General features: G+C 45.9%; 1 protein-coding gene across 10 annotated transcripts in view; it reads left to right on the top strand.

The window, feature by feature from the left end:
- Positions 1-12,981, top strand: part of sgip1a (SH3GL interacting endocytic adaptor 1a) — a 172,336-nt gene that overhangs the window by 118,945 nt on the left and 40,410 nt on the right. For all 10 annotated transcript variants that reach the window (XM_073063163.1, XM_073063168.1, XM_073063167.1 and 7 more), the window contains one exon: positions 2,214-2,338. In XM_073063163.1, coding sequence (XP_072919264.1) covers positions 2,214-2,338 — 125 coding nt within the window. The remainder of the gene's footprint in view (positions 1-2,213; positions 2,339-12,981) is intronic.

The raw sequence follows: 12,981 nt of genomic DNA, 5'->3' as shown, positions 1-12,981 counted from the left end.
GCATCAGGAAAGCAGGGCTGATGTTTGCCCCTGGAAACTCCTAGGTTCTTCTCACCCTTTCAGTGTGCTGCTCACCTCCACTGGAAGGCAAATAAAATACAGATTATTAATTTGTTGCCTCCAGTCACAGTTCACTGGACTGTGGTGTCATCTGAGAATCATTGGAGGTGCAAAGGCTTCTGCTTTATCAAGTAAACTGAAATGCTGGGGTTACGTCGCACCTAGTTGTTGTCAATGGATCGCCATCAATATAGGTAGAATACAAAAAGCTAAGCTTCTCGAACAGGTTCCCTTCCTGTTTGCTATCTGGCAGGTATCTGGCGCAGCACTGAAATAGGCTGGATTCGGATTTATGGATTGCAGTGAAGGGTTGGGAGCCACAGTCTCAGCATTAGCAGCACAGTCAGTTCATTCAAGGGGTTAAGTGATCTGGTGAACATTTTTAAGTGCAAATTCTTTGGACAATTTTCCAATGAAGCATGGGCTGTGCTGATGATGCTATTTTTTCATCCTTCATGTTCAACGCCCTGTCAGCCAATTTCCACCACCTCTCCCAAATCCTTCCCGTTGTGTAGTTAGATCACATCAGTATGCAGCTGAGTGCACATTTTGATCATTAGTTTATAGCCATAATAAGAGTTTATGGTTATAAGGCTTTATGTCCCAATGTTGCTGCTTCCATTTTGCTTGTATTTGCTTGTATCAAGCCCATAGTATCAATATTCTTCAAACAACACTGAAGGGCAGAGAACTGCAAATGGTTACTCCCATAGTGAGAAATTATGATCTCTGGAGCTGGGAAATTTAAGATTGTTCTGGGTTGTGATTGCTGCTTGAACTGTTTTACAGTTGATTTTGGTTTCCTTTGAATGAAAAGGAAGCCTTAGCCATAGGTTCCCCTCCTGTTTGCCATCCAGAACTTAATGTGCTAATTTTAATTTGGAGGCATAAAACAAGTGACATTGAGTTTACTGCATGCTGTACCATGTGGCCTGAGGAAAATATCAGGTGGAATCATATATCAGGTAGCTAACTCAATGCTATCCGCTTTACACTGACATTCAAAGTTAAAATCACGTACAGTCACATACAGACACAAACAAAGAGAAAATCTGCAGATGCTGGAAAACCAATCAACACACACAAAATGCTGGAGGAATGCAGCAGGCCAGGCAGCATCTATGGGAAAGAGTACTGTTGACATTTCGGGCCGAGACGTTGACTGTACTCTTTTCCATTGGTGCTGCCTAGCCTGCTGAGTTCCTCCAGCATTTTGTGTGTATCATATATATACAACGGATTTAACTGTGATACTCTCACAGTCTGTCCATATTTGCTATTTGTCTTGCATGAGCAGAACAGTCAGAGTCAGCCCTACCAGAAGAAACTGCGGCTTAGATTGCAACCAGCTTAAAAATTAGGGAGCAAAATGGGGGGAAATCAATTGTTATTAACAGTTTAGCAAATTTAAAATTTGAATATGTGTAACAACCATAGAAGATATTTTTAAAATTTTCAAACAGTAATTTGAAAAACCACGACTTTCAAATTGCTTGTGACTCTCATTATTTCCCTTCAAATTAATGTAATATTAAAATATTACTATGGTTGAAGACCTTGCTCACTTGCAGAATGGCCAGTTTTACTATCAATGAGATTGGTGTCATTAGCTGTGGGAACACAACATAAGCCCATCAGGTAGATTTTAATTCCCAGCCGGAATATTGGGGGTAAGTTAACAGCTGGAGATGGGAAAAGTGGTAATGGTTGCACTCATTCCTGGCACATTTGCAGGCCACCACAACCTAATCTATATCCAGGCACAGTCACACTCCTGTCCCTTGGGCTTGCTTTTCTTTGATGAGATCCAGCCAGCATGTCAGATTCCAGACTATGGACCAACATCAACTGCCAAACCAAGATGGGAAGTTCTAAATGGTCAGAAAGAGCAAAGAGAAGTTATCTGGAATCCTTGTGGGCCAGGAGGGGTAGGAATTACTCACTGCCATTATACAACCACCCCTTCTACAACCCATCTGGACCATAGACGTGGCAGATGACTCAACCTTTGGGACACCTGCCACATCTATATCAAGCCTCTTCCTTCCTACACCCAGACCTCTGTGTAGTGCTGACCGCATTCCATGGGCCTTTGCTTACGGTTTCTAGTTCCTTGATTTGTAAAAGTTAAAACCATCTCTCCTTATTTTTAGGTTCTTCATCCCCTGCTCGTCCAGCAACGCCATCGGGCTTAACCAGTAACACTCCTCCTCCACCACCACCTCGTCCGCCATCACGGCCGAAACTGCCTCCTGGAAAACCTGGAGTAACTGATATGGTACGTTTTGATGTGCCACTGTGGTATTTATTGCAGTAAGATATTACTGGAGTGTGTCACAAAGCCACAGAGAAAAACATAGTTCTTTCAACTGGTCCCCTTGAAACTCACAGCTATATGGATTAATAAACTCACAGCTATATAGGTCTGTAGAATAATGCTATGACCAACAAGAAATCTTATTTAACATCCAACAAAATAATTTGTACTATCTATTTCTCACAAGAATACTGATGGAAGTCCAGTTGTGCTATCACCTGTGGATTGAGTTAGACCACGAGATCATTCTTTCGAGCATAAGTCTATCTTTGGTATAATTTCCAGTCAAGCTAGGATGAGGTCAGTCACTAAAACTGTGCAAGTGCAAGGAAGTATCTTTCCTTGAGCAAGGTGAACAAATTCATTACAATTGCTAATTTACCCAGAGTAGTACAGTGGATTACAGTTAATTGGGACACTTAGGAACAAGTACATCTTGGCCCAATTATGTGATTGTCCTGATCAGCTGGTTTCGTAGAAAAAGTTAAAAAGATATAAAAAAACTCACACGGCTATTTAATGGAGCAACAATTTATGCATTTAAATGAGATACAGACAAATTAGAACACTACCAATACCACTACTGTATTATAAAACCGTGTATTAATTCCTGATAGTTATTGATGGATGAATTGATCCAGTTTATGCCACTCTGTTCTTTTGATTAACGGTAAATGAAGAAATTCAGAGCAGACACCTAGTGCATATAATGGACTGCCTTCATACAATCCTTTCAATAATTGCATCCTCCAAATCTTCATTTTCATTGGAACATTCAAGATGATTGTCGATACCTTCAAATTCGTTGTAGTTCCTAACTTGCTGAAGTAGTGAAATACCTCTATTTTCACTCACGGCTGTTTCTGGAATTTTCAAGCCTGAATGCTTGAAACTATGGTGAGCAAAACAGCTCCAGATCGTCTTACTGCTTACTTCTTGCCAATTATCAGTGACAAAACTCACTGCTTTAAACATAAAAACATAGAAAATAGGTGCAGGAGTAGGCCATTTGGTCCTTCGAGCCTGCACCACCATTCAGTATGATCATGGCTGATCATCCAACTCAGAACCCTGTACCTGCTTTCTCTCCATACCTCCGATCCCTTTAGCCACAAGGGCCATATCTAACTTCCTCTTAAATATAGCCAATGAACCGGCCTCAACTGTTTCCTGTGGCAGAGAATTCCACAGATTCACCACTCTCTGCGTGAAGAAGTTTTTCCTCAATTCGGTCCTAAAAAGTTTCCCCTTTATCCTTAAACTGTGACCCCTCGTTCTGGACTTCCCCAACATCGGAAACAATCTTCCTGCATCTAGCCTGTCCAATCCTTTTAGAATTTTATACGTTTCAATAAGATCCCCCCTCAATCTTCTAAATTCCAGTGAGTATAAGCCTAGTCGATCCAGTCTTTCTTCATATGAAAGTCCTGCCATCCCAGGAATCAATCGGGTGAACCTTCTCTGTACTCCCTCTATGGCAAGAATGTCTTTCCTCAGATTAGGGGACCAAAACTGCACACAATACTCTAGGTGCGGTCTCACCAAGGCCTTGTACAACTGCAGTAGAACCTCCCTGCTCCTGTACTCAAATCCTTTTGCTATGAATGCCAACATACCATTTGCCTTTTTCACCGCCTGCTGTACCTGCATGCCCACCTTTAATGACTGGTGTACAATGACACCCAGGTCTCATTGCATCTCCCCTTTTCCTAATCGGCCACGGTTCAGATAATAATCCGTTTTCCTGTTCTTGCAACCAAAGTGGATAACCTCACATTTATCCACATTAAATTGCAACTGCCATGAATTTGCCCACTCACCTAACCTATCCAAGTCACCCTGCATCCTCTTAGCATCCTCCTCACAGCTAACACCGCCGCCCAGCTTCATGTCATCCACAAACTTGGAGATGCTGCATTTAATTCCCTTGTCTAAATTATGAATATATATTGTAAACAACTGGGGTCCCAGCACTGAGCCTTGCGGTACCCCACTAGTCACTGCCTGCCATTCTGAAAAGGTCCCATTTACTCCCACTCTTTGCTTCCTGTCTGTCAACCAATTCTCTATCCACATCAATACCATACCCCCAATACCATGTGCTTTAAGTTTTCACGTTAATCTCCTGTGTGGGACCTTGTCAAAAGCCTTTTGAAAATCTAAATATACTACATCCACTGGCTCTCCCCTATCCACTCTACTAGTTACATCTTCAAAAAATTCTATAAGATTTGTCAGACATGATTTTCCTTTCACAAATCCATGCTGACTTTGTCCGATGATTTCACCTCTTTCCAAATGTGCTGTTATCACATCTTTGATAACCAACTCTAGCATTTTCCCCACCACCGATGTCAGACTAATCAGTCTATAATTCCCCCATTTTTCTCTCCCTCCTTTTTTAAAAAATGGGGTTACATTAGCCACCCTCCAATCCTCAGGAACTAATCCAGAATCTAAGGAGTTTTGAAAAATGATCACTAATGCATCCACTATTTCTTGGGCTACTTCCTTAAGCACTCTGGGATTCAGACCATCTGGCCCTGGGGATTTATCTGCCTTTAATCCCTTCAATTTACCTAAAACCACTTCCCTACTAACATGTATTTCCCTCAGTTCCTCCACCTCACTAGACCCTCGGTCCCTTACTACTTCTGGAAGATTATTTATGTCCTCCTTAGTGAAGACAGAACCAAAGTATTCAATCAATCAATTGGTCTGCCATGTATTTGTTCCCTATGATCAATTCACCTGTTTCTGACTGTAAAGGACCTACATCTGTCTTGACCAATCTTTTTCTTTTCACGTATCTATAAAAGCTTTTGCAGTTAGTTTTTATGTTCCCTGCTAGCTTTCTCTCATAATCTTTTTTCCCTTTCCTAATTAAGCCCTTTGTCCTCCTCTGCTGGTCTCTGAAATTCTCCTAGTCCTCAGGTGTGCCGCTTTTTTTTGCTAATTTATATGTTTCTTCTTTGGACTTGATACTATCCCTAATTTCCCTTGTCAGCCATGAGTGCACTACCTTCCCTGGTTTATTCTTTTGCCAAACTGGGATGAACAATTGTTGTAGTTCATCCGTGCGATCTTTAAATGCTTACCATTGCATATCCACCGTCAACCCTTTAAGTATCATTTGCCAGTCTATCTTAGCTAATTCACGTCTCATACTTTCAAAGTTACCCTTCTTTAAGTTCAGAACCTTTGTTTCTGAATTAACTATGTCACTCTCCATCTTAATGAAGAATTCCACTATATTATGGTCACTCTTACCCAAGGGGCCTCGCACGACAAGATTGCTAACTAACCCTTCCTCATTGCTCAATACCCAATCTAGAATGGCCTGCTCTCTAGTTGGTTCCTCGACACGTTGGTTCAGAAAACCATCCCGCATACATTCCAAGAAATCCTCTTCCTCAGCACCCTTACCAATTTGGTTTACCCAATCTATTTGTAGATTGAAGTCACCCATTATAACTACTGTTCCTTTATTGCACGCATTTCTAATTTCCTGTTTAATGCCATCCCCAATCTCACTACTACTGTTAGGTGGCCTGTACACAACTCCCACCAGCGTTTTCTGCCCCTTAGTGTTATGCAGCTCTACCCATATCGATTCCACATCCTCCAGGCTAATGTCCTTCCTTTCTATTGTGTTAATCTCCTCCCTGACCAGCAATGCTACCCCACCTCCTTTTCTTTCCTGTCTATCCCTGCTGAATATTGAATATCCCTGGATGTTGAGCTCCCATCCCTCGTCACCCTGGAGCCATGTCTCTGTGATCCCAACAATATAATATTCATTAATAATTATCTGCACATTCAATTCATCCACCTTGTTACGAATGCTCCTCGCATTGACACACAAAGCCTTCAGGCTTGTTTTTACAACACTCTTAGCCCTTATACAATTATGTTGAAAACTGGCTCTTTTTGCTTTTTGCCCTGGATTTGCCTGTCTGCCACTTTTACTTTTCACCTTACTACTTTTTGCTTCTACCCTCATTTTACACCCCTCTGTCTCTCTGCACTTGTTCCCATCCCCCTGCCACATTAGTTTAAATCCTCCTGAACAGCAGTAGCAAACGCTCCCCCTAGGACTTTGGTTCCAGTCCAGCCCAGGTGCAGACCATCCTGTTTATACCAGTCCCACCTCCCCCAGAACTGGTTCCAATGCCCCAATGTTTTTTCAACACAAACAGTCAACTGATGTTATTTAAAAACTGTTTGTTCTAACTACGGTGTAGTGTCTAACGGTCACACAAGTGCACATGACTGACACTAGTTTGAAACTGTTTGGCAATTAATTCCCAATTAAGCGGTACAGTGTATCAAATAAATGAAGAGAAAGGCAGTTATTTTCTCAATTAGTTCTTGTTCTTTACGAGTTGTCCCAAATAAGTGGCTGACCCGATTAACCAATGGCCCAAATAACCGGAACCCACTGTAATTTCTGTTGCATTTTCTAACTACAACACAAAACATTCACCCTCAGGTAGCAAAATTCATGATCAGTATACTTATGACCCTGAAAACTACTTCCTGCACTCTGAGATCAAAACAAAATTATATCAACTGAGGGGAAAAATTCCTCTCAAATGTAGATTGAGCATTATCACATCCATTACTATAGCCTTCTGTTTCATTAACATATAGAACTGAATATTAGGTAAGGATGAATAACTTGGAGAGGCCAGGGAGTATTTCTTTCTTTTCTTTTCAAATCTTTTTATTATTATTATTATTATTATTATTATTATTATTATTCAAAAATACACAGGTACATCAAAGTAACAACACTTACAATGCCTCAAAAAAAATTATCTTAAAGATTGAAAATTTTTGTGAATAAAAAAACCTACTAAGCAAGAAAAGTGAGAAAAAAAAGAGCCCATTGAGGTACAACCCCGGAGCCATGTGACATATAGAAAGCTTCTAAAAATAAACATCAAACCGCCAACAAGAAGAAAAAATATATCAAAACAAAATTTACACTTAGATCGTGGAGGAAATCTATCAGTTAACTGAAATTATAGTAACGAGCAAATGAGCCCCATCTCTTCTCAAAATCAAATAAAGGTTCAAAGGTTCGACTTCTATTTTTCTCCAAACTGAGACACAGCATCACTTGAGAGAACCATTGTGACAAAGTAGGAGCTGATACATCCTTCCATTTCAACAAAATGGCCCTCCTAGCTATCAATGTAACAAACGCAATAACATGTTGGTCAGACAGAGAAATACCGTGAATATTTTGAGGAATTATTCCAAAAAGCACAGTCAATTTATTAGGTTGCAAATTGATTCTAAGTGCTTTAGAAATTGTCGAAAAGACTGACTTCCAGAATGGTTTTTATATAGAACATGACCAGAACATATGTGTCAATGTAGCTATCTTAGTTTTACATCTATCACAATACTTGTCAACGTTGGGAAATATTTTAGAAAGTCTCTCTTTTGTCCAATGGTAACGATGTACAATTTAAAATTGAATCAGTGAATGACTAGCACAGACCGAGGAAGAATTAACCAACTTCAGAATCTGCATCCAATCCTCCCATATAAAAGTCAAATTAAGTTCTTTCTCCCAATCCTGTTTAATCTTAAGTAAAGGATGCTTATCCCATTGTAATAATAAATTATAAATTCTTCGAATAGAACCTTTCATCAAGGGGTTCATATTCATAATAGTATCTAACAAGTCAGCCTCCAATATATAAGGAAAATTACTTAAATATTTTTGTAAAAAATGTCTAACTTTAAGATATTGTAAAAAGTGTGAATATGAAAGAGAATATTTATTGATTCATTGTTCAAAAGACGTCAATCTGCCATCTTTAAATAAGTCTAAAAAAGACTCAATACCTTTATTTTTCCAAAGTAAAACAATTGGGTCACTCCAGGAAGGTTTAAAAAGTAATTACGATAAGTTATACTACAAAGTTTAAATTTTTTAAGATTAAAAAGTATTTCTTCATTTCAGGCACTCAGAACTAGATGAGTATCACAAACATGATGGAACATTGAACACACTTTATTCAGCACTAAGATAAACCATTTTTTCACAAAATCCATCATTTTTAGGTAAAATTAACTTTGTAGGACAACAGGACAATAATCTATGAGACTGTAGCGATGTGCTACACACAGCACTAAAATAACGACACGCAGTCGGTAAGTCGTTTTGAGACTAGTTTATTCAAACTTCGCGGCACTGGCATTTAAATCCCTAACGTCCGCCCTCTCCGGGCGGAAATGACGTCAGAGGTGCATTACCAAAGTCTCCCCCCGCGCGCTGGCTATTTGTGAGCTGGTTCGCCTGCGCAGAAAGTGGGTTGCCACATAAGGCCCCCCCCCCCAGAACCGGCGATACACCCCCCAATGTCCACAGTCTGGATCAGCCTCTTTTTGGGAGATCTGCCTCTGCGCCGCGGTGCCTGAACCTCAACCGGCTGCGCCAAGTCCACATGGGCTGGTTTGAGTCGGTCCTCCGTGAAAACCTCCTCTTTCCCCCCAATGTCCAGAACGTACGTGGACCCGTTGTTGTTGATCACCTTGAATGGCCCCTTGTACGGCCGCTGTAGCGGTGTCCGTTGTCCGCCCCTTCGTACAAACACAAACTTACAGTTCTGCAGGTCTTTCGGTACATGGGTTGGGGTCCGTCCGTGCTGTGAAGTTGGTACGGGGGCCAGGTTGCCGAGCCTTTCGCATAGCCTGTCCAGGACTGCTGTGGGTTCTTCCTCTTGCCCCCTTGGGGCTAGTATGAACTCTCCCGGGACAGCCAGGGGCGCGCCGTACACCAACTCAGCCAACGAGGCGTGCAGATCCTCTTTGGGCGTTGTACGAGTTCCAAACAGGACACAGGGAAGCTCGTCCACCCAGTTAGGTCCTCTCAGGCGGGCCATGAGAGCCGACTTCAAGTGACAGTGGAAGCGTTCCACTAATCCGTTCGACTGTGGGTGGTAGGCAGTTGTGTGGTGCAGCTGCGTTCCCAACAGGCTGGCCACAGCTGACCACAGGCTGGAGGTGAACTGGGCACCTCTGTCGGAGGTAATGTGGGCCGGAACCCCGAAGCGTGTGATGCACCATCAATAACTCTCCGAGACGTGAGGTGAGATATTGGTTTTTATTGACTGGAAGAAAGAACAAGCAGTAATTGACCACCATACTACATCCTGGAGACTGAGGGCAAGGCTCAGGCCTCAATCGCCTTTATACCGGGGTCTGTGGGAGGAGCCACAGGAGCAGTCAGCAGGGGGGCGTGTCCAGACAGGTATATGTAGTTCACCACAGCGTGCTACCCAGGTTGCAATCAGTGCTCGGGCGCAGGAATCGGCAGATGTGTCGGTGAGCGGGACCGCCTCTGGCCACCTCGTGAACCGGTCTACCATAGTTAGGAGGTACCGCGCTCCTCGGGACACTGGTAGGGGGCCCACGATATCCACATGAATGTGGTCGAACCTCCGGTGGGTGGGTTTGAACTGCTGCAGCGGGGCTTTAGTGTGCCGCTGCACCTTGGCTGTTTGGCACTACGCGCACATCCTGGCCCATTCACTAACCTGCTTGCGAAGTCCGTGCCACACGAACTTGCTGGAGACCAGCCGGACAGTTGCCCTGATAGATGGGTGCACCAAACCATGTATGGAATCGAAAACCCGCCGCCTCCAGGCTGCCTGAACGATGGGGCGAGGTTGGCCAGTAGCCACGTCGCACAGGAGGGTCCTATCACCTGGGCCTATGAGAAAGTCCTGTAGCTGCAAACCCGAGACTGCGGTCCTGTAGCTGGGCATCTTGTCGTCTGCCTGCTGCGCCTCCGCCAGTGCTGCATAGTCCACCCCCAGGGACAGGGCCTGGACAGCTGGTCTGGAGAGTGCGTCCGCCATGACATTGTCCTTCTCCGAGACATGCTGGATGTCCATCGTGTACTCGGAGATGCAGGACAGATGTCACTGCTGGTGAGCTGACCAGGGATCGGACACCTTCGTGAACGTGATGGTCAACGGTTTGTGGTCCGTGAACGCAGTGAACGGCCTGCCTTCTAAGAAGTACCTGAAATGCCGGATTGCCAGATACAGTGCCAACAGCTCCCGGTTGAAAGCACTGTACTTGAGTTCGGGTGGTCGTAGGTGTTTGCTGAAGAATGCCAGGGGTTGCCAGCGCCCCTTGATGAGCTGCTCCAGCACTCCACCGACTGCTGTGTCAGATGCATCCACCGTGAGTGTGGTCGGAACGTCCGTTCTGGGGTGCACCAGCATCACGGCATCTACCAAGGCTTCCTTGGCTTTAACGAAAGCGGCCGCGGCCTCCTCGTCCCAAGTAATGTCTTTGCCTTTACCCGACATCAGGGTGTACAAAGGGCACATGATACGGGCTGCTGAGGGGAGGAAACAGTGGTAGAAGTTCACCATACCAACGAACTCCTGCAGGCCTTTGACCGTGTTGGGCCGGGCAAAGTGGTGGATCGCGTCTACCTTGACGGGCAGAGGTGTTGCCCCATCTTTGGTAATCCTGTGGCCCAGGAAGTCAATGGTATCGAGACTGAACTGGCATTTGGCCGGGTTGATCGTGAGGCTGAAATCACTCAGGCGGGAGTAGAGTTGACGGAGGTGGGACAGATGCTCCTGACGACTACTGCTGGCTATAAGGATGTCATCCAAATAGATGAACGCAAAGTCCAGGTCGCGTCCCACCGCGTCTTTTAGCCGCTGGAATGTCTGTGCGGCGTTCTTCAGGCCGAATGGCATTCGGAGGAACTCGAACAGGCCGATCGGGGTGATGAGTGCTGTTTTGGGGATGTCTTCAGGGTGCAACGTGATTTGATGGTATCCCCGGACGAGGTCCACTTTGGAAAAGATTCTTGCCCTGTGCAGGTTTGCTGCAAAGTCTTGTATGTGCGGCACAGGGTAGCGGTCTGGAGTGGTAGCCTCATTCAGTCTGCGGTAGTCGCCGCATGGTCTCCAACCCCCGGCTGCTTTGGGCACCATGTGCAGGGGGAGGCCCATGGGCTGTCGGACCTCTGTACGATCCCCAATTCCGCCATCCTCTTGAACTCCTCCTTCGCCAGGCGGAGCTTTTCTGGGGGAAGCCTTCATGCGCGGGCGTGGAGGGGTGGTCCCTGGGTCAGAATGTGGTGCTGTACCCCGTGTCTGGGCATGGCTGCCGTGAACTGTGGTGCCAGAATCGATGGAAAGTTCGCCAGGATTCTGGTGAATTCGTTGTCCGACAGCGTGATGGAGTCCAGGTGTGGGGCCCGCAATTTGGCTTCACCCAGGGAGAACGTCTGGAAAGTCTCAGCATGTACCAGTCTTTTCCCTTGCAAGTCGACCAGCAGGCTGTGAGCTCGCAAGAAGTCCGCCCCCAGGAGTGGTTGGGCCACCGCGGCCAGTGTGAAGTCCCATGTGAACCGGCTGGTGCCGAACTGCAGCTGCACTGTGCGGGTGCCGTAGGTCCGTATCGTGCTGCCGTTTGTGGCCCTCAGGGTGGGTCCTGGCTTCCTGTTGCGGGTGTCGTACCCCGTTGGGGGCAAGATGCTGATCTCCGCTCCAGTGTCGACCAAGAAGTGGCGTCCCGACTGTTTGTCCCAGACGTACAAGAGGCTGTCCTGGTGGCCAGCCGCCACAGTCATTAGGGGCAGCTGGCCCTGGCCCTGGCCCTTGCAGGGCGGGCGACAATGGCGGGCTTTTGTGCCGCAGCACTGGTGGTAGAAACACCACTGTTCACTGGCCTCCTCACTCCTGCCTCTGTGTTGTGTGCACCCTCCTGCCGGGCCTGGTCTGGTCTGCTGTTGGATGCGTGGCCTGGTAATCTGACTGACGGATGCCACGCTCTCCCTCTTGGCTTTCCACAGCACGTCTGCCCGGGCCGCCACATTCCGGGGGTCGCTGAAATCTGCGTCGGCCAGCAGCAGATGTATGTCCTCAGGCAGTCGCTCTAGGAACGCTTGCTCGAACATGAGGCACAGCTTGTGCCTGTCAGACAGGGCCAGCATCTCATTCATCAATGCTGATGGCAGTCTGCCTCCCAAACCGTCCAGGTGAAGCAGGCGGGCACCCCGCTTAAGCCGCGGGAGGCCAAAAGTCCCAATGAGCAGCACTTGAATGCTTCATATTTGCCTTCTTCCGGGGGCGACTGTATGAAATCCGCAACCTGGGCGGCCGTCTCCTGGTCAAGGGCGCTCACCACGTGGTAGTAACGCGTGGAATCAGAGGATATCTGCCGAATCTGGAACTGGGCTTCTGCTTGGCTAAACCACATGCGTGGTCGCAGCGTCCAGAAAGTCGGCAGTTTTAGCGAAACTGCGTGAAAAGATGAAGAGTTGGTCATCTTTGGTCCAAATCCCGTTTGGACCGTCGGGGTCACCAATGTAGTGATGTGCTACACACAGCGCTGTAATAGCGACACGCAGTTGGTAAGTCATTTCGAGACTAGTTTATTCAAACTTCGCGGCGCTGGCATTTAAATCCCTAGCACCCGCCCTCTCCGGGTGGAAATGACGTCAGAGGTGCATTACCAAAGTCTCCCCCCACGCGCTGGCTATTTGTGAGCCAGTTCGCCTGCGCAGAAAGTGGGTCGCCACATAACTTCCATTGTCTCAGGATCTATCATTG

This window comes from Hemitrygon akajei, chromosome 12, assembly GCF_048418815.1.
Source record: "Hemitrygon akajei chromosome 12, sHemAka1.3, whole genome shotgun sequence".
Classification (NCBI taxonomy): domain Eukaryota; kingdom Metazoa; phylum Chordata; class Chondrichthyes; order Myliobatiformes; family Dasyatidae; genus Hemitrygon; species Hemitrygon akajei.
This window is presented reverse-complemented; position numbering and strand designations above follow the sequence as displayed.